The sequence below is a fragment of the Cinclus cinclus genome, chromosome 3 (assembly GCF_963662255.1).
Source record: "Cinclus cinclus chromosome 3, bCinCin1.1, whole genome shotgun sequence".
Classification (NCBI taxonomy): Eukaryota; Metazoa; Chordata; class Aves; order Passeriformes; family Cinclidae; genus Cinclus; species Cinclus cinclus.
The window spans coordinates 64287596-64313123 of NC_085048.1; the positions used below are offsets into that span (position 1 = coordinate 64287596).

The 25528-nt window shown below is 36.6% G+C and overlaps 1 protein-coding gene across 1 annotated transcript in view; it reads left to right on the top strand.

The window, feature by feature from the left end:
* UTRN (utrophin) overlaps positions 1-25528 on the top strand; it is a 313286-nt gene that overhangs the window by 262706 nt on the left and 25052 nt on the right. The window contains exons 62-67 of the mRNA XM_062490124.1: positions 5064-5149; positions 11939-12096; positions 14501-14667; positions 17019-17130; positions 23544-23680; positions 25292-25330. Coding sequence (XP_062346108.1) covers positions 5064-5149; positions 11939-12096; positions 14501-14667; positions 17019-17130; positions 23544-23680; positions 25292-25330 — 699 coding nt within the window. The remainder of the gene's footprint in view (positions 1-5063; positions 5150-11938; positions 12097-14500; positions 14668-17018; positions 17131-23543; positions 23681-25291; positions 25331-25528) is intronic.

Below are 25528 nucleotides of genomic sequence, written 5' to 3' on the forward strand. Positions count from 1 at the left end.
AGTTGCTGGCTGAGTTTTGATTTCTTTCAGACTGAACACAAATCCTGCACTTCCTTCAGCTAACCTTTGCTTCTTAACTTCAGTTAGAAGTCAGTTGTTTAATCTGTTCATATTTAAAATGCACTTAGTAAGCAGCAAACCTTTCTTTCAATAATGTTTCTAGTTTCTCCCATTTCCCTTTGACTATTATGTTGAAAACTTAGTGTAGATAATTCTTCAAGCCCATTAAATACTTGAGTCTTTATTCAAACTTTGAAAAATTGAGGATGATGGTTTACTGAGAGAAAATTATGTTTTACAGTGTGTTTCCTTGTTCCCCTTTCAAATTCACTCCAGGAAGAAAAAGAAATGCTATAAAACCAAGCACCAATTCTAACCTGGAATTTTTGATTTTGTTTTCTAAACTGGCTTTTGTAAACGAGCTAATTTGTGTGTTGGCATTTTTATTATATATATTGCATTGGTGTGACACATATAAAATATGTCAATTGTTAAACTGCAAACAAAAAGCATCTGTTAGTCACATGCTGGTAACCTGAGATTTAATTACAGATTCACAGATTAATGGCAAACCGAATAGTTCTCAGGACTTAACCTGCAGATGTCTTTGGCCCTTAAAAAGTACCAGTTTATTTTTAGAAAAGGTCTGTTATGTTCTGGTATTTTCTGACACATTAGGGATGATTCATTCTGAGCAAGGGAGAGAAACACCAAAATTACTCAGTGACTTTTAATGCATCAAGGACTCAAAGGTTGTTCCAGACATCAACACCTGCCCTTATAAACATTTTCCAAACTTAAAGTTCTTTGTTTTGGCTAGTCCAAAGATTCATTTTTAAATGAAATTAGAGATAAATATCTCGATACTTACAATGAGAACTGTGGAGGTAATTTTTTGCTCTGTAAAATACTTTGGCTAGGCCAGCATTTAAAGTATCCAAAAAAAATAGCTGGTGGTCTTTCTTTTCAACTATATACTGTCAAATTTTCTGAAATCTCCACACATCATTTATATAAAAAGGACTGATGGCTTTCAGTACTTATGGAATAACTTAACACCTCTTGGAATTAGTTGTTTCTATATGTACTGATTCAGAGCACTGACTCATTTCAGTTAGAATTACCCATAAAGAAACTCTTATGTAAACTGTTTAAATATTTTGCAGTGTGTATCTGACTTCCTGTATTCCAGCTTTTAAATATTCTTTGGTTTTCTGTTTGTTTTTTAATGCTAGGATACTTTTGATAATGCCTTCTTTTAAATTGAATTTCTTTGGTACATTAGTCTGAGGAGAGTATCTGTGGTATCTATGCTGACATTTTCCATATGATTAAAGCTGTCTTTCATGATCATTCTCTGCAGCCCAATCTTCCCCTGAAGAATCACAGCTTTGTTATTTTTTGTGGCACTCATACACCTGGCAGCTTCTAACACCAGGCCTTACCATCATGTTCATTTCAGTAAAATCTGAACTTCTGAGGAATGAGGAGAAGACACCTGCTCAGTCAGCCTTAGCTTTATGCCCTGGTTTTGACAGTAGCTGCTGGAAGTTTTCTGCATGCACTCCAATTGCATCCCCTGTGTTTATGATGGCTCTGGATTCACAGAGCACTCAGTGGGAGCACCTTAGCAGGCTGTGAAAGTAGTAAGCAGGCTCTGGGAAGGTTCTGGCCCTCTGTAAGGCAGGGAAAGGAGCTCCTCTGTCTGACCTGTCACTTGTGGGTGATCAAGGGGAGGTGTCTGTGCTGGCCTTCATTGATCTACCAGGCTGCCTTGTGTTGCTGGGCTGTGCAGATAAGTGATAGCTGCAGTCCCTGGTAGTCCTCAGCTGCAGTGCCAGTGCTGTCTAGACTTGAGAGCTCTTTGACAAGAGGAGGCTGAATAGCTCTGGGCTCATCTTCATTCTCTACTTTTCCTTGCTACTACCTGGTATTTTTACACTGTTGTCCCTGCTCCCCCAGGGACATAGGGCTCCTCTAGACTTCATGTTCCAATTTTGTTTTCCGAGATTCTTTGTTGTTCTTTCCTGTTTGCATTCTCTTATATTTAGTCTTGTTGCCTGACAACTTTTTCTTAATCTGGCTAGCTCCAGCTAGCAGCTGTGCCCATCACTGGTTTTCCCTGTAGCATTCACATACTTAGATAAAATGCTTATATATACTACGTCTGTGCCATCACAGTGCAACAAAATATTTGCATCCCACTGTTGGTAAACAGTAGTTTTTACACTTACATTCAACAAGTCAGTATTAATTATATCCTTATTAGTACATTTATAATTTGCACGTTTCACAGGCCTCTATTTTGACGATGGCATAGACTGTGTTTGTCTGTCAAGAAGTTTTGGATCCTAACTCTGTGTTAGGAAGTTACTTAGAGAAAGGAATAGATTCAGGCTCCCCTTTATCAGGATCAGAGCAAAAAAAATCTGAGCTGTTTAAAGTGGCCTTATCAATTGATTTTGTGATGACAAGCATGCTTGTATTGCTATAATGAGTCTGAATAGTGTGCTGACATTGTGACATATATTACCCATACATTTTTATTAATTCAGAAATCAAAAAGTTTCTCGAACTGTTACACTATAAGGCCTTGATTCTCAGGTGTTTGTACACATAGGACAATTAAATGGTTTTTCTGCCATTCAGAGGCACCTTGCAAGACATGCTTGTGGCTAAGTAGGCTAATAGTCTCCCAGCAGGTCGAGGGAGGTGATCCTGCACTTCTATTCAACATTAGTGAGATACATCAGGAGCCCTGGGTCCAGTTCTGGGCTCCCCGAGGACAAAAGAGATGTGTACAAACTGGTATGATTCTAATGAATTACCATGAAGACAATTAAGGACTTGAGTAACTGTATCAGTAGATGTGTAAGTAGAGGCTGAGAGAGATGGGACTTTTCAAACCGCAGAAGTTTTAGGGGGGAACTTATCAATGTACATAAATATCCAATGGGAGCAGAAGATGGAGCCAGGCTTTTCTCAGTGGTGTGCAGTGGCAGGACAAGAGGCAGCAAGCACAACCTGAAACACAGGAAATTTTGCTTAAACATATGAAAAAAAAAGATGGTTTTGATGTAAGTGTGATCACACAGTGCCATAGGTTATTCAGATAAGCTGTTCAGTCTCCATCCTTGAAGATACTGAGGTGGTGGGATATGATCCAGGAAAACCTGCTCCACCTGACCAAGCAGGGGCATTGGTCTCTGGAGGACCCTCCTAATGTCAGTAGTTGTTTGACTCCTAAGCTGGGAAAACTTAAATTATTGGCTTGGCAATGCCAGGACTATGAGTCTGGGCAGAGAGAGAGTGTGTGTGTGGCAGTTGTTTTTGGGGTGTTGGGTTTTTTTAGCATATGTATGTCATTACACTAATATTTGTTTCCAAGAAAGAGACTGGGGTGAATGTTACTCTTTAAAAAATGTAATATTGTAGGCTTTGTAATTATTTATGTGATTTATTGAGAAAATGCTGTTTTGTGTGAAGGAAGTTTTTCAAAGACCCTGCAGAAGTCTCCTGAAATCAGGAGAAGCTTGAAGCCTTGACATTTGTGCCCTGATCTTTTAGCTGCAAAGTCTCACTTTCTGTCTTTAATAAACAAATGATATGGTCATTCCTGAGTTAAATCAAACCCAAATGAATGTTCACTTTTTTTTTTTTCTGATGAATATAAATTTAAAGCACAAACAACCATACATGGAAGGAATAGGGAAATAATTTTATCAGGGTGTAAAATGAGCCATTTAGATGGCAAGGTATGCCAGAATGATGTAGTGTCTGTGATTGAAAGAGGTAATTTGAACGTAAGCTTGAATATATAAAAAGGTGGCACTTTTATAACATTCTGGAAAATTGGGTCCTGATTTTCCAACTAGGCAGTAAAAGTAATAGATGTTTTTGATTAATTTGGCAATAATTTCTCTGTTCCATCTTATGGAATGAAGATACTGCTGTCTAGTGTTACTAGATTAGATGATGTTGTAAAGACAAATGCATTAATATTTGTAAGTTGCTTGGCTATTTTATCAAGAGCCCAGGAGTAAATTACTAATTTTGTATTCAGCACAACATTTGTGAAGTAAATCAGACAGCAGACCATATGCTGAATGGATAGGATAGAAAGAGATATGTAATAACCACTTCAGAAGTAATTAAAGTATATATAACTTCTCTGTGGCAGAAAGGAGCACAGTAGGGTTTGAGGTGTTTCTAAATTTAAGTGTTACCTTACTTGTTGGTGAAAGACCCAGCTAACCTTATGAGTGTATTACATACTGTTCAACTATTCTGATTTTTTTTTTGCCACAACTCATTTAAAGACAAATTGTGTCATGTTTTTTCCATGTTTGAAAGAAGAATATTTAAAAATAGGTTTCTGCATTGATCTTCTGAACTTTAAAATTGTCCTTTTCCATGTAAGCTGGCTTTGTAGTTTTAGTATCTATTTGAACATCATTTGCCCTGCAGACTCAACAGTACTTATCTATTCTTGAGTTGCTTTTTAGGTTTGGACATACTTTATTTCATGCTGGGCCAGATGAACCTGAAGTGGCATTGCTTAAAAAGAATGACAGTTCCAAATCATTGAATTAGTGCGTGTGATTATCTGTTTATGTCTCGATATTGTGTACGTCAGAACATTTTAAACAAAACCCACCAAAAAAAAAAAAAAGGAAAAGATATTTAATTACTGTGATAGGAAAACTTGGTTTTATTTTACAATCCTTGTGTTTCACACTGAGTAATAAGCCTTCCTGCTGTTTGCTCATGTATTTTTTTCTGTGTATATCACATTAATAAATCACTTTCAGAGCTCTGCAGAGCTAACTGTCTTTTCTTTTGTAGTAATACAAGCTGTTTTGACACGTAAAATCACTTGGAAGGCAAGCTGAGCTTTTGTAAAGGAAGAATTCTTAATGTGATCTTCAGTGTTAATGTTTTTTTTCCAGATCTGAAGGATATTTGAAATATAACTCTGCAATGTCTTTGTATTATTTAATAGACTTGACTTGGAATGAAATAAAATGGAACTGTATTAAATTGTCTTGTCTTTATGATTTCAGTGGCCGAACTGGAAAAATTCGAGTGCAGTCCCTGAAAATTGGTTTGATGTCTCTTTCTAAGGGCCTTCTGGAAGAGAAGTACAGATGTAAGGAAGAATTTCTTTTACAAAATACTCTATGTAATTAAGCCATGTACAATGACAAAGCACGCAGCAAAATTAGTAGTAAAACATTTCTCATGCCTGTTGCAAAGTAGTTTTCTTTTGAGTAAGTAAAAGAGAATTATTTTCATCATCGCCAGTGACAATGGTTAAAGTAGGATTTGTATCTTGACTGGAAAGTGTTGCTGTCCTTTCTGAATCACCAGAAGGCACAGTACTGCAGTCCCCAGAAGAAAAGAGGATATAGCGGTAGATAAGTAGTATTATATTTGATTCTGTTCTCTTTTGTGTGTGTATATGTTTTGTTTAGGGAAAAACTAAGCAAGTTAGTGCTGATGGCATCAAATTGATATGGCTGATAAAGCAAGGAAACATGCCAAAATCCTGCAATTGTGTTTAGTGGTCTACAAGAAAGAGTATCTCAACTCTGAAAATGGTTTTCCAGTATATGTGCTTTCTGCCAGAATTGCACAATGAAAGTTTAAATTAATTTAAATTAATTTAAATTAATGTTGAATTTTGTAATCTCACAAGCTTGAGAAATACTGAGTAATTTAAAAAATATTTCACAATAATACATCCGGGACTAGAAGATAATTCAGTAACTTTGTGGAAAAAAAAGCCCTGACAAATACAGAAAAACAGGTGAAGCACTGTATTAGAGCATTCTGGATGACGGGCATTTATATATTATGCTCATAATCTTAAATTTGTTGTTCTTTACAGTAGTTCCTTGACCCATTTTGGAAACACGTGAAAAAAATTATAGAGACTGAATTTGCTTCATGGACCTTTGGAGCTCTGCAAAAATTTCTGCTTTTCTTAAGAGCATTTGTAGGCAAACTTGTAAACTTAGTTATTAACAGTGAGCAGTAGGGGTGTTTTGTATTGGGACATATTTTGACATCTGAATGACATACTGAGACTTTGGGGTGTTTAATTTCCTTCTGTCATTTGACATATATATGAAGTATATGTGAAATATTCCACAACTGAAAATGAGCTTGATGGGCATACCTTTGTTCCACAATGACAATTCAGAAGGTCATCTGCAGTTCTGTGTGAAATCAAAGCTTTCATAAAGTGTAGGAGTTAGGCTGTGGATGATAAACTGAAAACCCTAGGAAAAAATGGTTTTTGAAAAACTCTGAAACCTGAGAATACTCCCATTGGTAATACATTAGTATATAGTTGCCAAATACAGATGCTGAAACAGAATAAGGAAATTATTAGCTCAGCTTCATGTTTATGTTGTTGCTTTGTGTTTCATAGTAAAATTAAAATGGCAACTGATGGTGGCTACAGATTTTACGTCATTTATGTCAAAAAGATGGACTTTAACACTGAAGGATGCTCTGAGAAACCCTAAAAAAAAAAAATGTAGAGAGTAAGTCTCAGAAGCGTTTTGTACCAAATGATCCCAACTTCAACCTGAAATACACCTGAAATTAAAGCAGTTGTTCATATTTGCAAAGCAGAGCATTAAGAGTCAGATAATGCATCCTTTTTGTTGTAACTCCTGCTCTGATCAATGTGCCAGGCTTTGATATCTTTGTTAGCATTCTTGTCCTTATGAGCATTAAAATTGCCACAGAAGAATTCTTCGATCTGAAAGAAATTTTACTAACAAAGGAAGTGTGTGTCAGGTATTCTTCTTGGCTTGCAATTGCTTTGTAGTCAGCATTTGGGGTCCTCTGGCACGAGCTATCACAGACTCATCTTTGATGCCATCTCTTTTGGTTCTTTTGATTTTGTCATACCCTACTAATAATCTCTTGTTGAGAGAAATTTTGTCATATCTACTGAGTTCTCAGTCTTCAAGTGGAAATTTTAATGGAATTTCTGAGTATTTTCAAGAAAGTCAGTCACTTGGGGGGAAAAAAAAAAGAGGAACCTGAACAGTAATTACCCGTTTTGATTTTTTCCTTTCTCGGACCAACTCCTGGCATTTGCTTCTCCTTTTGGCTGTGTCTTCTAAGCATTTCTGAGGCGTTGGCAGTCGCAGGCTGCTCTGAGAGTGACAGTCATTGGCTGGTTGTGGTTAGAGCCCTCAGCAGACCACAGACTCTGCCTTAAATGCACTTGGCTTGGAGAGGCAAACTCTTCTTAGAATAGTTAGTGGTAAAACAAGCAAGTATTCTTCTTCTGAAAACTTTTGGATCAACCCTTAATTCTTTTGTAAAACTCTTGAGGGGAATGTTTGCTGCTCGAGTCTTCAGCCTTCCTAGTGACTGTATGTTCTTTTCCAGTATAGTATAGGTAGGATCTTTTCACTTGACATGTTTGTAAAAAATGTTTTGACAGAGAAATTTCTGTGATTTTTTAAAAATTTAATTAAGCTTATTTTTAAGATTCTAGACTTAAGGATTGATATGAGAATGAATCTTTAATTACAACTCTCAATTACTTTAGAGGAAACATGGAAGCCTAAATTAAAGAATGCCTCTTCTTGAAAATGTTTAAGACATGCTTAACTTCAAGCACATGCCTGACTGTTCCTGAGAATAAAAATGGACCTCCAGAAGTAATTCAGTTACTGTGAGCTGCTTACATCTGTGGTTTAGGGTGAAGAGTCTCTAGCTTCTTTTCTGTTGTTGAGGCCAATGTCCTGGTCTGGCCATAACCATGTTATTCTCTGCTTTCTCATTTGACAAGAAGGGTCACTTGTGAGCTACATGAGAATGCATTTGTGTGTTCTTCACTCTGCATTTGTTTCTAACACCCAAAGCCCAAACTGGCAGCAGAAACAGAAAAACCATGCGGGGTTTTTTACAGTGTTCAGCTTTTGGGTCATATCGTTTGATGTGTAAAATCTTTATGATTTCAGATGAAAAGGAAGGGCTGCTTAATAAATATCTTCTAAGCAGTTAAGTTTTCAAGTGATGTACAACAACCTTGGAATGTGGTGGGGCTTTTTTTACTGTTAAGTTTGTGTTGTAAATTTTTGAACCACTTGGAACTAACAACGAAAAAAAGAAGAAATTAGAATGTGCATTCTGATTGTGACAATGTAACAAAGTGTGGGTTGTGGACGTCTTTATACTATCTATCTTATTATCTTTTTGATAGGGATTCAATAAACTTTTCAATATTTTCAAGTATCCCTGTCTTTATCAACCATTAAGTACATTTTTTTCAGGTTGTCCAGCTTAGTTACAGTTTGAGTCACACTGACTGTAATCCTCAAAATATTAGTGTAAGGCTGAATTTATTTAACTGATTTTTCTTTTCCTGGTTTCTGTTTTTTTCATGTGACTCAGGTCTGAATAATCGTCTTTTCTTTCTCAGTCATTCCTCTTGTCCTTTGGTAGAGTCCCTTATCAGTTTAACCTTTATATCAGTGTATTTTATGTTGAAACTCCTTTAGTGTGTATGTACATGTTACCAAACTCCATTTATAAAAGGTTGTGGCTTTTGAGATTGCTGGTGGGTGATGTATGGAGTCCCCTTTCCCACTGGTGGTGAGTAGGGTGCCTGGGTGCTCCCTGTCAGAGCTAAAACAGGCTCTCCTCCATCTCCCACTTGAGAGATGCTCTTGCCATGCCTCCTTTGCCAGAAAATAGCTCATTGATTATTTGGAGCAGGTAAGCCAGATAACAAGAGCATTCTCACTTTCCATGCTTTCAGTTTAGGAGCTTCTCCTCCTGCATGACTCACTGAAGGCATTGAGGGGTTTGGGAAAAGAGGATACCATCCATTAATTCCTTGCTCCTGGACAGTCTTTGGCTATGGCACAGCTGCCAGTGTTAAGAAACAAATAATTTGGGGGAGTTAGAGCTCTTCAAAGGTATTTGCTGGTTTCCTCCTAGCTAATCACTGTTCCCTCTTCTGTCCCGTCATTTTTCCTCTATTTACCAGCTCCACAATCAACTGAAGTTTTAGGGCTTAGGACATTACTTCATCTGCCTCCCAGCTCCAGCAGCTAATGAATTGTTCTTCTTTTATGGCCTGTTTCCACTGCAGAGTGATGCAAACAGAAAGAATAAGACAATTTCTTTTTTCCTTTTTTTTTTTTTTTTTTTTTACTAGCAGGTTTTTTTTCCTCTTAGAAATTGAAAACCTGTCCCATCCACAACTGAAGAAGGTAGACAGGATCTGGGATTGCCAAGAGGAACCTACAGCTGTACAGTATTAATCCTGTCCCCTCTATTGTCTGTGTTGGGTTTTTTTTTTCTCAGCACTGAGTGAGCAAGATGCTGTAGCTGATGTTTGACTAGGCAAGAAAGGGTGATAAAAATACAATAAATTCTAAAAATTAGTTTAGTCATCTGGATTTTTATTTTCTGAAGATCCTTTATTTTGCTTCTACCTCCTTTGAGAAGAAGAAAAATAAGTGTGCCCTGATTGTCTGAACTACACTGACAAAGCTTGCCAGCTGCTCCAAATGAAGGGCAAAACAATTTACACCATGTAGTAAGAGTCACTCATGAATGTTTCTGAACAAAGGCTGTCGTCTTCTTCTTGAGCAGAAGTGCAGTCAGGCTGGATTTTCAAATTTCATTTGTTTCTAGTTTTTTAGTGGTTGTTCTGATGGGATACATTAAAAAGTAAGGGCATAATATAAATGAATCCTCTTTCTTTTAAGATTACTTGGAGCTTTAATCCAAGCCAGCCACTGAGTTCAAAAGGAGATTGTAAAAACCAGCTGGAATGAACATAAGAATTTGATTCCACTTCTTCTGTAATTTGTACAAATCACAGAATTAAAAAATATGATAAAATCAGCATTTAAGATGTTTTCAGAAAAGATTAATCTTGTGACTAAATGTTAATGTACACAGCTACAGAGTTCATAAATCAAAATTATTGGCAGAAACATTAATGTTTTTAGCTGAGCATTTTAACAATTAAAATTGTCCAATCAAAGAAATGTGCTAAGAAAGCAGTTGAGAAATAATAACTGTACTGCTGAAAGGCAAATTAACTCAGTGCTTTGCTGTGAGTGTAGGTACAAGCAGTATCTTCCTTCCCAGTGCCTGTATCTGGAAAAAATTTCTTGATCCCTTTCAGCATCATTTTTTTCTCTTGTTACAGTCATCCTGGTTCATCCATTTTTACTGCAGGGCTTGACACCTCCCTTAGGAAAGTGGAATCAGTGAAGAAAAAGTACATGGAAGCAGACATGGTTATCCAGGAAGAAAATGTGTTTCTTGTTAAGCTGAAATTGTCTTTCTGGCTGCTGCTCTTGCTTTAAGCTATTTCACGTGGCCGGTTGTGACTTGTGGTAACTTCCAGCCTCAGTTCAGAGTAATTGTGCTTCTGTCCCCAACCAGCTGAAGCATGACATAAATTTTTAGCATAAGACATGAAGATCTGAAATATTATTTCATTCTTCATGGAATCATAGAATAGTTCATTTCGGAAGGTGCTTTTATTCTAGACCAGCTGTCTTGCAGTTAGCAGGGTCATCTTCTGCTGGATCAAGTTACTCAGAGCCCTGTCCAATCTGGCTTTTAATGTTTTCAGGGATAGAACATTTACCACCTCTCTGGGCAACTTGTTCCAGTGTTTTGCCACCCTCATTGTAAAATTTTTTTTTCTTTATAACTGGTCTAAATCTGCCTTCTTTTAGTTTAAAACCATTACTGCTTGTCCTATTATAACATGCCCTGCTAAAAACTTTGTTCACAGCTTTCTTATAAGTCCCCTTTGATTACTGAAAAGACACAGTAAGGTGTCCCTGGAGTCTTCAGGCTGAACAACCCCAACTTTCTCAGCCTTTCTTCAGTGATGGAACATCTATCCTATGATGAATTTTTTGGCCTTCCTCTGGATCTGCTCTTACAGCTCCACGTCTTTCCTGTGCTAGAGACCTCAGAGCTGGACTCAGTGCTCCAGGTGGGGTCTCATAAGAGCAGAGTGTGCTGAATCCCCCCCTCAATCTGCTGGCCATACTGCTTCTGATGCAGCCCAGGATACGGTTGACATTCTGGGCTGTCCAGCTTTTCATCTACCAGCACCCTCAAGTCCTTCTCATAAGGGCAGCCCTCAGTCCTTCATCCCCCAGCCTCAACTGATATTCTGGAGTTGCCCTGGCTCAGGTGCAGCACCTTGCATTTGGCCTTGTTGAACTTGATGAGGTTCCCAGGGGCCCATTCCTCGTGTGGATGGCATCCCATCCTCCAGGTGTGTCAGCCGCACCGCTTGGCTTAGTGTCACTTGCAGATCTGCTGAGAATGCACTCGATCCCTTCATCTGTTTTATTAATGCAGATGTTAAATAACACTGGTCCCAGTATGGACCTTGACGGACATCACTTGTCACTGTTGTCCATCGGGACTCTGAGCTGTTGACCACCACTGTTGCTGGCCACATCCAACCGATTCCTTATCCAACAGTCCACCCATCGAATCTGTCTCTCTTGAATTTAGAGAGAAGGATGTTGTGGAGGACTATGTCAAAAGCCTTACAGAAGTACAGAGAGATGACATCTATAGTCAAGGCCCTGTCCACTAATGTTGTCACTCTACCATAGGAGATTATTAGGTTTGTCAGGCAGGAATTTTTGCTGGTGAAGCTGTACTGCTTCAAATAACCTTCCTGTCCACCATATGCCATAAGAAGCCATATAGTTTCATTTATTTTGGCCTTATGTTTCTCATTTCTATGGTTACAAATCAAGATTAGATGAAAGTGAACTCTTGTAAATGGGACAGTGGCCATTTCTAACCATGACAGTAATACAGAAATTAAAAGCTTGAGCTGCAGCGCTACTGAATGAAAGGAGGTTTTCATGGAAATGGAACGAGATGGTGTCTTTTGTTGGTGTTGCAGACCTCTTCAAGGAGGTAGCAGGCCCTACAGAAATGTGTGACCAGAGGCAGCTGGGCCTTCTGCTTCATGATGCTATCCAGATCCCGCGACAGCTTGGAGAAGTGGCGGCCTTCGGTGGCAGCAACATTGAACCCAGTGTGCGCAGCTGCTTCCAACAGGTAAGATAAAGACTTTCATGTGAAGAACAAAACAATACCAAACTCTCTCTTAAGTTTACAGATTCATTGTACATGCTGATGTAAAAAGAAGAGAGGAATGTAAAAGCATCCACTGAGTTTTGAACAGAAATTAATATGGTCCTGCAACTAAGTATGAGAAATTAATGTGAAAATGCAGCTGTAAAAGATGGTTTATGGTTTATGGGAAGATCAATCTGATTATATTTAGCTAGAATATATAAATCTTCATGAGTCTTGACAGTGTTTTCCACTCTAAAAGCTGTTAAAAAATTTTGTAGCAGCCAGTTACCCTGCTTTGCATTGTTCAAAGCAACCCGATCCTGTGAGAACAACGTTCTTTTTCCAGCTGGAATAAGGCATGATCTCAACAGAACAAGAAAATTATGTTGATAGTAATTTTTGACCTTGTGCACCAGGAAATTATTTAGCATTATGTTACTGACAAAAGACTTTGCAGTTGCATGAAACTTCAAGTGTAGTCATGTTTATACTGTGTGGCTTTATGCAGCAGATCAGAACATGGAATAAAGCTCTTACAGCCTGCTGTGCAGCTCCACACTACATGCAGGGGGTTAATGAGGTTGCAAGGAGTGTCTGTCTGTTTAAAGAGGATGAGAATTAAAAACAGGATGTTGTAATGAAACACAACTACCTCTGACTTTTTCAAGGATGCCTAAGGCTCCAACTGTTAAGCTATTGATAGCTATACTGCTTCAGTGCATTATTTTTGTGAAAGCAGCTGATTTGAGCATTATCACAAATTGTATGTGGATTAAAAACACACCATAGCTTCTATAAAATTACTGACTTGGATATTTCTGATTTTATTGAATTGAACATTAAAGATTTTAGTGAACTTTCAGAGGATTTTATTTTGTCATTTTTTTTCATAGAGATTTCTACATTTTTTGTCCAGTTCTTTAAAAAATGCAGTTGTGCTAGCTTTTTTTTCCAGAACTCTTAGATTCACTTCTAGATTCAGGCAATTCGGATTGGAAGAAAGACTGGAAGAGTGTTTGTGCAGGTCATGAATAATTTGGTAGATACTTACAGAAGCTGGTTTGACTAATTAACCACATAAAGCTTCCCCTGATATTTTAACATTGCTGCTTCAGACAATAAAGGATGGTGCTTGGCATATCTATCACTGGCCTTGAGTGGTTTGAGTCATGCTGAAAGAAATTGTTCATTTAGTATTTGTAGGCTGTGTGACAGAGGAATGACGTTTATGTCCCTCAAGGATCTATCTACCCCACCTCCCATGCTATTCAAATATGGGTGGAGGGTATTAGCAAGATAGTGTTTAAATACTTGATGTGTTACTACTGTTCTACTGATAATGAGGTTGCATCCCTGATCTCACATGAGTAGTTTCCAAGTTCAGTCCCTGGTCGTTAAGAGAGCATAGAGAAAATGTGCAGCTGCATGTCAGTTTTTTCAGCCCAGTGAAAACAAGTATTTTGTTGGTGAGGAAGAAACACTCTATTTTTTTCATGATTTTCCCCTCTTTCTGCCAAAAATTAACTTGGACCATGAGTAGGTTAGGGAGCCTGGCATTGCTTTCCATCATGTGTTACCATTTAAGAATAACTTTCTTTTTAGGCTTTATTTTATTGCTTCCATTGAGCTCAGAAATAGGACCTCTAATGTTATTGCTGACAAAGTTGATGAATACAATACCTTTATAGCTAGGCAACTTCAGTGGTTACAACTTAAGGAAAATGTGGAAGTGTGTTTGTTTGCTTCTTTAAACAATCATGTTAATGCCTTAGCTGTGCCATATTCTTGCAGTGACTGGCTATAAATGGTAGATTCCTTCCTCATTCTTTGCCTGTTTGTTTGTTGTGTGCGTGTGTTACGTTTAATGTGCAAATTAGAAAGAATACTATGGGCTTGGAACACAATAAAAAATAGACAAGTCTTGGGGCAATCAGTACACACATGCAAACACTACTGACAAGCATTTTGTCATCAATCTTAACTCAGAAGACAACCATGTCTTTAGTATGTCTGAACTGCAGTGTGCTTCCTTTTCATGCTCATACTTACTTTTCAAGTCCTTTCAGTTGAAAGACAGCTTTACTATACAGTCTGTTACTTCTTTACTGTGTCCTCCATCTTTGTTACTATCTACTTTATCACAGCTGTTTAGTCTTCTAAAGTCTTACTGACTTGTTTTCTTTATTTTTATTTTCATTGGGGCTATTTCTTGCATCCTATAAATGCTGTCAGATTAAACTGTCATGGAAAGAATTCATGCGTGTTTTGGGGGTCTTTATTCCATAAATTCTAAGGAAAATCTACTTGTGGGTGTCTGTTGTTTCGTTTTTCTGTTTTTTTTTTTTTTTTTTTAATTTGGATGTGGGTTTTTTTCTCTCCACAGAACCACAATAAGCCAGAAATAACTGTAAAGCAGTTTATAGATTGGATGCGCTTAGAACCACAGTCTATGGTGTGGTTACCAGTTCTACACCGTGTAGCAGCTGCAGAAACAGCAAAACATCAGGCCAAGTGCAACATCTGTAAAGAGTGTCCAATTGTTGGATTTAGGTAAGACGAGAGGTGTTAGGTGCAAAGTTTCTCTGAAAATATCTACAGCTTTAAGTCTTCCAGCAAGTGAAGCTCTTTCTTTTCTGTCTGTTTTCCCACTCTTTTCCTTCTTTAAGATGGGATCTGCTACCTGTGGTGAGGCCACAGTGTGGCCTGAGCTGGTGCAGTTCTGGCTCATGCAGTGCCACTGTTAGACACACAGTGGTCCTGCAGCTGACAGAGGTGCAGGGTGGGCTGTCACCAGATGTTTTTGGATTGGTTGATCCAAGAGATAGCAAATAAAGTGTAAATTTGTTCTGTAAGCACAAGATCAAAAAGAGGTGATCAGTAAGAAAAAATATGGATTGTCTGCCTGCTCTCCTGCATAAGGACTGGGAAACTAATTTACGCCAGGGCAGTATAAAACACCCTTCAACATTAATCTTTCCTTGCTTAAAACAAACACTGATACATTGCTGTGATGATACTTGCAAAGTTCCTGTGTCGCTGAACATAATCTAACATGTCTTTTCAAAGAGAGGTGTGAATTCTAAAAGAAAAGGTTACATGGGGAGCAATTATGCCTGTAATTCTCCTAAACTGTAGTTGGTAACCTTAGCAAGTATTGCTATGACTAACATGCATTTGGAAATTGATTGCTCCAGTGTATAAAGTGATGCAACCCCCACCTCCAAAATCTGCAGCAAAGGCTACAGCTAAAGTTAAGCATAACTGTCTTTTTCCTGTACTGTGCTCGTGGAGTCTAATGTATTATCCAGGAAAAATAAAGTAAGTCTATCATGTAAGTGCTTCTAAGACTTTTCTTCAGGTATCCAGGCTGATGAGTAATTTCCATTCATCATGCTTTCTGTTCTCCATCTTTCCTTTATTTCGGAGGATGATAATATGAATCCTGAAGTCAAATTCATCTTGTCTAGTTTTAGGAATGCTGGCTTTAGTCAGTCTTACAGGACTGAGCTAGAAATCTTCTTTGTTTTATAAATATAAGTATGTATTTGCAGAAGTAATAAATCTGATCAAACTTTGCTGCATGTCTTAAGAGAAGATTAAATTATCTCTTTATTATTGTTGGAGGAAGCATAGGGTGACAAAGCTCTAGCTCAGCTAAGTTATGGTTATTGAAGTTGTATTACGTGTAGGAGGGCAGAGTTAAAAGAGAAGAAGAAGACCAATTTAGAATGGGTCATTCTAAATAATTTCTACAATTAAGTTAGAGATCTGCAACAACAAAAGCATCTAGTGTCTTAGCAGAAGGTAAATGTAGCCATTTAATGCACAGGCTCTGAGAAAAGATCATAAACAAGTTGGATCAGCATCTTTTAAAGTAAACCTTTACATTTATTGACACATATCCTCTTGCAAAACAAACATAAAACTCAACAGGAGAAAAATGTGGGTGGGTACTGAAAACTGCTCTCAGGAAGCAATTTAATTTAAACTTTAACTATTCAGTAGCTATTCAGTTTGGTTCAGTTAGTTCATTTTAGTTTCATACAAATGATATAACCTCATCCAGTCAGAACAACCACAGCATAGAAACAGTGGGTGAAATCTGGAATTGAATTGTTGCTTTGGTCTAAGTAAATAGATAAATCACACTCCTGGTGATAACATTTAGTAAAAGGGATACTGTAAAGGTTTGTTACCCTATTTATACATACGCTGTCTTAAGAAAAACACCAAAAATATACAAATCATTGTGTATTTTCAACTGAATTTTAAATTATTCTTAAATTTCATTAATTCTCGAGAATTTAATCTTCTGAAATGTGTATAGAATTTCTGAGCATCAAAATTATTTACAAGCCTTTAATTTAACTGTTGAGTGTAAAAACTAAAATAAGCCAGTCTGGTTTATAAAAGTATTTTTTGAGATGACACAGGAATAGTAAATAGAGGAAAACCAAAGCAATATAGTTTAAAGTTACTAAAAACGTAAAAAATTAGAAATTTTTCACAGTCCATCAATGAAGCTGATGCCTGTAAGATTTTCTGCATCAAAGCTACTTCTGCTCTCTATATTGATATGAAGACAGGAACTTTTAAATACTTGGTGAAGTGTGTAGTGTAGGAAGGTTCTATGGACTAAGGGCTGCGGGAGTCCTGTCCCCTGGAGCTGCTGCAGTGGCACTGGTGTCCCTGGGCGTGCAGCCATCGTGAGTGTTAGCTCTGCCATGTTCTCGTTGTGCACACCCACACCCTTCAGAGCTCTCTTGGAGCTAATCCCAACAAACTCACTGTGTCCTTGTGTTGCTGCTGCTGAAAAGCAGGTGACACCATTTCAGAGTAATTTGCTTTGTGAGGCTTAATTAGAAGTAAACCTCTAATCACTTTGTTTAATGTCCCCACAGGTACCGGAGCTTAAAACATTTCAACTATGATGTCTGTCAGAGCTGTTTCTTTTCTGGCCGTACAGCAAAGGGGCATAAATTGCATTATCCAATGGTGGAGTATTGTATACCTGTGAGTACCCATTTACTCAGTTTCTAATGGATAACTGCCCATATTTGAGGTCTAAATCTTTTTTTATCATCTTTGTTACCTAACCAGGATTTCTATTTGTATGTTTAATACGGTTTGTCTTCCTAACTTTCTGTTTGGAAGGCATCAGGAATTTTCCAGGTTTCATTGATTTTATATGAGTCATGTTTGGATTCTGTAGAAATGGGTAGGAGTATCCACCTCTGAGACAACTTCACTTTTGATTGGTAAAACAAAGCTTGAATATTAAATGTAACTGCTGTTCTTGTATGCTCACATATATACACACAATAAGGGTAAGAACACATCAGAAAAAAAGGACTTGGTTTGCTAAAACTGTACCATGGCAAAGAGTATTTAATATTCTGGTAATGCACATTAATATATTTAGGGGGATGTGATCTTTGGTTTTGGGTCCAGCATTTCCTTGGTTAATGAAAATGTGGTTTGAAATAGGTTGTGTTTCATTCTGTTGTGTAATTGCTCTCTACTGGGATATGTAGAAGTTGTTGTGCAGCTGGAAAAAAAAGCAGAATTGATGGTTTCTAACCAGAAACGGTGTGAGATGTTTACCAGAAGTAGCTGGCAAAAATTAATGTTATAACACTGTGTTTTCTAAATGATGTTTCAAACACAATTTTTAAAGGAGATTTCTAGGAGTCTTTCTTAACTGAAGGAGTAACTGGGTTGCTACAAGCAAATACCACTCACACTTTCTTTATCAGATAATTGTTTACATTCAAGAATTTTAATTCATTCAGAAATAAATTAATAGGATAATTGGTATGTGCTCTATAGAACAGTGGTGAAAGGTCTGCATGCTCAGAAATTTCAGATCAGAATGTAACTAGAGCTGATTTGACAGAGAAAATTTTCAATAGTGTTACAAGATGCTTATAGTAGCATCAATTCCTAGAGTTATTTGACTCTTCTGCTGTAGTTGTTGGACTTACTACCTGTGTTTTCTCTCTATTTTTTTTGTCTGGCATGTCTTCTGTATTGGAATTCAAATTCTACCAAGTGGTGTTTTTACTTTATTATGTCAGAAAAAACCCATGAGTAATATTAATGTATTTTCATTAATTTTATAACCAAATATCAGGATTTTATTGATAAATTGGCATGTCAGGATATATTCTGATGATTTTTTTTTAAGTAAATTTGTTGTTTTTTCAGCTGGTTTTGATGTTTGTTGTATTTTATCACATGACTATTTTAACTTCAGGATTTGGAGGTCTGTGATTAGACATCATTTAAAAAAATCACCTTTTTTCTCCATATATTAGTGAAGCAGAAATGTTTTTTGTTACTATCCATAATATGCAGAAAATTCAGAAACTGAAGTGTAAAAGGTGTTGAAATAGATAATGCTGCTGGACTGCAGGATAAGATATCCTTTCTGTTGTGTTAGTGAAATACAGATTACATCTGGTATGGGTTACTGTATTTTGCCTAGAGCATGATGGTAAATTTCTGATGAGTTCCAGGTTTTATCCAAAGCAGCAGATTTGATATCTAAGATGAATTTTTGGTTCTTGTTAAACAAGTTCACATTATGTAACTGTGAGCCATCTCATTTACAAGTGAAGGCTGACAAACTGAAAAATATATTTTGGAAATGGCTGGAATCCTCTCTGTCCCTGGGAACAGGGATGGCTTTTATTATAATGAAGATTTCTGTTACTGCTGCAGAAATAATGTGTTTTAAAAGCAATATTAGGTGTAGAAGAAGGTAACATAAGGCAGAAACCCATTCTTTCCCTGAAATATAGGAGGAATGATGTGAATCCACTATGGGATAATAAGGGGAGTAAAATGACATTCTTGATTAGAGGGAATGAAGGAAAGCCAGTGTAAAAGGGGGGAAAAGAAAGAACTTGGGAAAGTTTTAAGTAGAGCAGAATAAAAGAAATGGCATATAATTCAGGTGATGCATGAAATTAGAGGTCCAGCACTGACCCCAGTTAATTTGGAAGCTGAATAAGAGAGCTGGAATTCTATTTGGGTCCTGATGTAAGTACACTTGGCTACCCCCATTTCTGGAAAAAGAAGTGACCCAGTATATGAACAGACCTAGATGCCTATTAGACTTCCATAATCAGTTCCCACATGCACACTATTTTAACTAGCTTTTTCCAGTCTAGGTCTGAAATAAAGAATTGATTTCACAAAAAGAATTCTGTATTATTTATTCTTACTGTTTGTAACAGCGCACTATGGTTGGTATGCTAACTTGTTCCTAAACCTCTTTACATATTGAACTCATTAAATGCAATACAGTAGCCAAGAATTGAAAAATAGTTTGCAATTAGTAGAATAGCTTTTATGTTTAAATGGAATAATGCCTGAAAAATAGCATAGACCTGGGTTTGTGAAATAAAATAAAAATACCAAGGTGACTGAATTATTCCTTAGAATCCATTATATTACAGTATCAATAGCCTGAATGGGAAGAGTGCATCTACGCTGCCTTTTCAAATAAATTCAAAGACTGTTGATTGTAAAACGTTGCTTTCTTGGCCGGTGTTGAAAAGCAGGGTACATATGCATGTACTCATCAAACTACATTAATAAAATCTAGCTTCACTTTCTTACTGCTAATGCATATGAATAATTTTTTTTTCAAGAATACTAGCAGTAAATAGGAAAAAAATGCTTCCATTACTTAAGCTGACATTTAAAACTGAAGCTTAGTCACAGATGGAGGGAAGACCATTTAATTGTCTTCAGATGAGCAGTTTGGTTTAGGGTATAAAGGGATTTCTCAAAGCATAGTAAGTTCTTATTAAATTTAAAATAATTTAGGGAATGGGTTAAGGAATATGTTCTCCATTTTAATGAGTTTTGTGATATTTGTATTAGGTGAGATTTGCATCATAATTTCAGATTAGGATCATTTACTCCACAAAGATATGTGCAGTTCTTGCATTCTAATCTATAGTGCCATTTTGCATTTTCTTAGCTTGCAAATTAGTTTTCTTGATGCTGAAAAAGAAAAAAAAAATTAAAAAAGGCATTAGAATGAGTAATATCTTTTCTTTCTTCCGGGATTTGAAGATCCATATGAGAAGCATCTGAAAACATAATTCTCTCTTAGGTAGTAGAAATGCAAAGTTTTTCTAGTTTGTTATTCACCTATTTTTCACATATTTTTCCTCTGAAAAGATGGAGAAATAAGATTTTTAATGTAGAATTTTACACAGATGTCTAAAAATACTGTTAGATTTTTCTAGCATCTAATTTGGGAATAGTCCTACATAATTACCCACACAGTTTATATTTAGATATTTTGAATGGAAATCCTCTCAATAGTGGCACTTATATTAATGTGGCTGGGCTTAATGACAGCATACATTGGTGAGGTTCAAATCTCTTCTGGGAATCAGTTTCTCTGTGTATATTAAAACAGCAAATTGGTTTTGTGTTAGATACAATAAATGTAATTAAGAGAATGATGACTTAGGTGCAGACTAATCCTTTTACATCGGTTGGTGTAGTGAAAGGAATAAGAACATGGGCTTCCATTATTACTCTTTCTTTGAAAAAGAGGATAGTGAGAAATAAATAAAATTAAATATATATGTATTATAAATATTCTATATTATTTATTCATGTTTCATATAGTAATTGTAATTTTTATATTATGTTACCTAATTTAGAGCTCTACAAATAGTTTATTACAATCTTGATATAACTTTTTTACCAATGAAGACTTGTTCTATTTCCATTATACTGAAATCATATACCAACTGGGTTTTTAAGATATGCATGGAAAACATATTTCACCATGCTCTTTTTTTTTTTTTTCCCCCACTGCTTTGCATGAAATCCTGGTTTCTTCTTCTTTTTTATTGGATTACAAGTAATTGTATCTTAGTTTGTTGCTTATAACTCTTTTTGTGCCTGGCTGGTGCATTGAAGAGCGCTGATGCCAGTTTGTCAATTGTTAGAGATTGTAGATACTTGATATCTTGAGACTTTTTGCTACCCATTGTTTTTTAGTTGTGTGTGGTAGCCATGGATATTAAATGTTTCTTCCTGAATTTTGTCTTGCTCTAAGAGCTGAGATGTAAAATTGAATTTGAAAGCATGGTCTTTAGACTGAATTTTCAGTGAAGGAAAGTGTTTTTTCTTTGCTTTTGAAGTACTTCTGTAGCAATGATGCTATTTGTGCTATTGATTTGTGTGGAAATAGCCAAGATGTCATGATATAAAGAAGTGTATAAGGTACCTGCTAATTTTAACTTAGAAGATAAACTCTACACAGCAGTTCTTGGCTATTCTTTTTTTAAAGGAAAGTGTTACAGTACATCTCCCTTGGCATGATTTTGGATTGGATTACTTTTTGTGGTTATATGCCCAAAAGAAAAAAAAAAGTATAAGGCATTTTTCAGAGTTGCACCTTAATTGCATGTAAATTAAAACAATTCTTTCAAATCTGCTCAAATTTCACTGGTTAGTATTTACAGTGCTCAGTCAAGTACACAGTTATATTAGTCCTCCTTCTGAGAATCAGGCTGGCATACCAAATAAAGAATACACCAGAGGAAAAGTCTGGCAGCTCAGTAGACATTTATTTCTACAAAGGGTAGGTATTAATATTTTCATTCTTTGGCTTTGGGGCAGAGTTCCATCTGTTGGAGTTACTTTTGCATGAGAGTAAGCAGCCCTTTGCATTACCTCATGTTCCTTCCCTGGATGGTTCAGTGGTTGGAGAGATGCTTTTTGAGAATGTTTTTGTGAACCCTCCCTGGATTCACTTTTATTAAAATTCAGGGGTTCAAACAAAACTTGGTCACATATTTGCTCTGTTTGTTGTCTGCTGTTTAAAGACACCTGTGAGAAACTCCTACCAGTGCCAGTTTGTTTTACTATTTTTATTGCTCATCTGAAGTGCATTACAGAGTTTGTAACTGCATATATATTACACATATATTAAAAGATATAGATTACTATGGAAGTATTTTTATGTTTTGACAGTAGAGAACAGTTTGTTTGACCTGCTCCTAGGCCTCTTTTAGTACATCAGGAAAAAGATTAAAAATCTGAAGTCTTCCTCTCTATTTTCTACATGGTTGTCCACTGGCTTTGGCATCCTTTGATGCTAACAGGTTTCACCTGAAGAAGAGTGTACAGGAATGCAATTTGTACTTTGTTACAGAGTCCGGACTGAAAGTCTGTAAAAACTGTTGCAAATCTTCAGGTAGTTCTGGAGGTGAATGGCCATGTTTTCTTTACGGCAGTTGCAAGACAAAATGCTCAATAGTGCTGGCTGGAAGGGAACGTTCCACTGAAATACTCAGCACAGTCTGAGCACATAGATTTTAAAGGCAGACTGTATACTGTTGCTTCTTGCTGCAGATCTCTTTATTGCTATTTTTATCTTTTATTTTATGCCTGTATATATCCCTGCTTTTGTAGCAGAAGTTAGCTGAATAGTATTACCAAGTCAGTGCTGTCATTATTGCTGTGATTATCACCAGTTAAAGGGATTTTTAAAAGCAGTTGAATAAATTTTAATTTTGTCCTCAGAATAGGGTGGTGAGCAGGGAGAGAGCAGAGAGGGGTAGGGCTAGGAACTTGCCAGTTTCAGAAGAGGCTGCATCAATCACGACCAGTAAAAAAGCTACTGGGAGGGTTAGAAGATGTTGATTGTAACTTGTAAATTTAGACTTGCAGAATCTTGTGGCTAATCCATGTTCTAATCTTAGTCTGTGGTAGTAAGAGCACTGAATCAGTCTGAGTTTACTTCAGACGCTAATTGTTCTTATCAGGCCTGCCTGTGCTTTGGAACAGTGCCTGTACACTGGTCACTGCTTCATCTGTACATTTTTCTTGAATCTGGAATATTACAGGTAGTGGCAGAATCCTGTAGGAGGAGATTTGGTAACTTGGGAAATGCATTTGAAAATCTTGACCAATCTCTGGCAGCAGAAAATAGTTCAGCACATGCCATTCCCATCTTGTGATAAAGTTTTCTATTGCAGATCTAGAATGGGAGGCAGCAAGGGCTATATCTTACCAATTCATTTTTACCCTTTCAAATTTCTTTCTCGAGAATTAAATTTTTGTGGTCTTTAAGACCAGATATAAATGCTTAGCTTAAGACTTGAACCTGTATCTTTTTTTTTTCCTAATTTATAAAGTAATTGGTAAATGCATTTATTTCTGGGAATTAAAAGCCTTGCTATTATTTTCTGGTAGAAGAGAATTTTTAGGTACCATATTTGTACCATATCTCAGGACACTAAAAAGGCAATTTTAGCATCATTGAAATTTTAAAGTTCTTCCTTGTATCCTTTTTCAGGACAGTATCAGTGGTATTAATCAATATTATTGACATTAAATCAATATTATTTAGCAACATTGAATTTTATTTCTTTTTTGTTTTTAAGACAACATCTGGGGAAGATGTACGGGACTTCACAAAGGTGCTGAAGAATAAATTCCGGTCAAAGAAGTATTTTGCAAAGCATCCCAGACTTGGCTACTTACCTGTGCAAACAGTATTGGAGGGTGACAACCTGGAGACGTAAGCTTGGTTTATAGAGCAATTGCTCCTGGAGTCACTGGCCTATTCTATCAGAAACAAAAAAAGCTGAAACTCAAAAGATAGCCAAAAACAATTGCAGAGCGTTGTGCTCTATTATTGTGTATTGTTTCACGTTATTTGCAGATCTTCTCTATTATTTTTAAAGTATCATATTTTGTGCTTAAATTTCTATCAGCATTGTATTATAAAGCCATGGATTTTACAATGCCTAATGTAATGGACAAAACATGTAATTTTGGCAGGGGCTGAATAGCTCTTATACAGAGAATACTTTAGAGGAGACTGGGTTTTTGGAACTGCACTGCTTATTTGATTATGTCAATATTCCTGGAATTAGAAATGTCTGAGTTAATTAGGGTCCTACAATCTCCAGAAATATTGGTGGACTAATCATAGAGAGGACTCTCAGTGTCTCCATGGTATTATTTATGGCACTAACAGAAATTCTCCACTTTATTTACTCGCTTGGCATTTGTCAGCAAAAGACACTTCTACAAGCGCAAAAATCAAGATGTGTTGACAGGCTGCTAGAATAAGTTTCATGGCTTGACTGTCCCTCACACCCTGGAGTCTGTGTCACTGCTGCACTGTCTGAACACAGCAGCACTTAGCAGCAGCCCAACTGCACACACAGCAGCCCAGTGCCAGTGCACATGGTCTGAGGGTTTCATGAGTATAGGGCTGTGCCTTTCATTTGCAATAAAGAAACAAAACATCCTCATTAGCAGTTTTAAGATACATGAGGAAATAATCTGAAAACTGCCTGATTGATAGCCTGGCTTCTAAGGAAGCAATGCACATTCAGATGTTCAAATGTTACACACCAAGGCAGTGTTACCAACACAAGAAAGCAAACCTGCTTTAATGTGATGAAAGTTTGCCAATGCTGTGAGAAATTGGAATGATAAAACTGTCATCACAGCACAGGTCAGGATAAAATTCTGCTGGTCCAGTCATATGTGAAATACACAGATAAATTGTCAGCACCATGCTGATAAAATTCTTGGTATTGGTTCTCTGCCTTGAGGGTGGATATAATACAGTAATACATTCCTTTTAATAAAAAATGTGAAGAAAATCAAAATGTTTTATAGTTATTCTAGTGTGAGAATGTAGTACAATATGTATTTACCTCATTATTTTTATGCATAAGGAGAAGAAGCATTGATAACTGTGACTTATGGGGGGGTGTTTTATTGGTGGGGTGTTTACACTCTGCCTTTTTTAAAATACATTTTGTTATTTACTTTAAAATGAAAGTTCCAGTGCTTGAGCAGAATTTAAATGAGTTGACTATGGTTTATGAACTACAGTTCAATCAATAACACTGATTTTGATTTTTCTTTAAATTGATTTTTATGTAACAAAATTAAGTATGTAGGTCAGTCTTCTGTCTCTCCATGACACGATGACACGTGGCAGTATTTGTTGCTTTCTCTTTTCTGTATCAATTGTTACTGGTTCAGGATTGGTTGCTGTTTAAAATATTCTGTGTTTCTCCAGCTTTCTCTTGCTTTAATGGTACTAAAGATTTTTTTCATAGTTTCATTCTTTCTTTCTCTCTTTTTCTTTTTTATGTCCTCCTTACAGTCCTATCACTCTCATCAGTATGTGGCCAGAGCAATATGAGTGAGTATGCAGAACCCCTTTATCTGGAAAGCCTCATTTGCCAGTTGTTTTCTATTAGCTCAGTTGCAGCTAATCTGATGTCCCTGAACTACAGGTCATGGCTGACCCAAAGCAATAATGCCCTCAGAAATATTGTGCATGTATTTATTTGTCATCAGTCTAACTTGATTTAAAACTAATGTTGTCTATATCATGAAT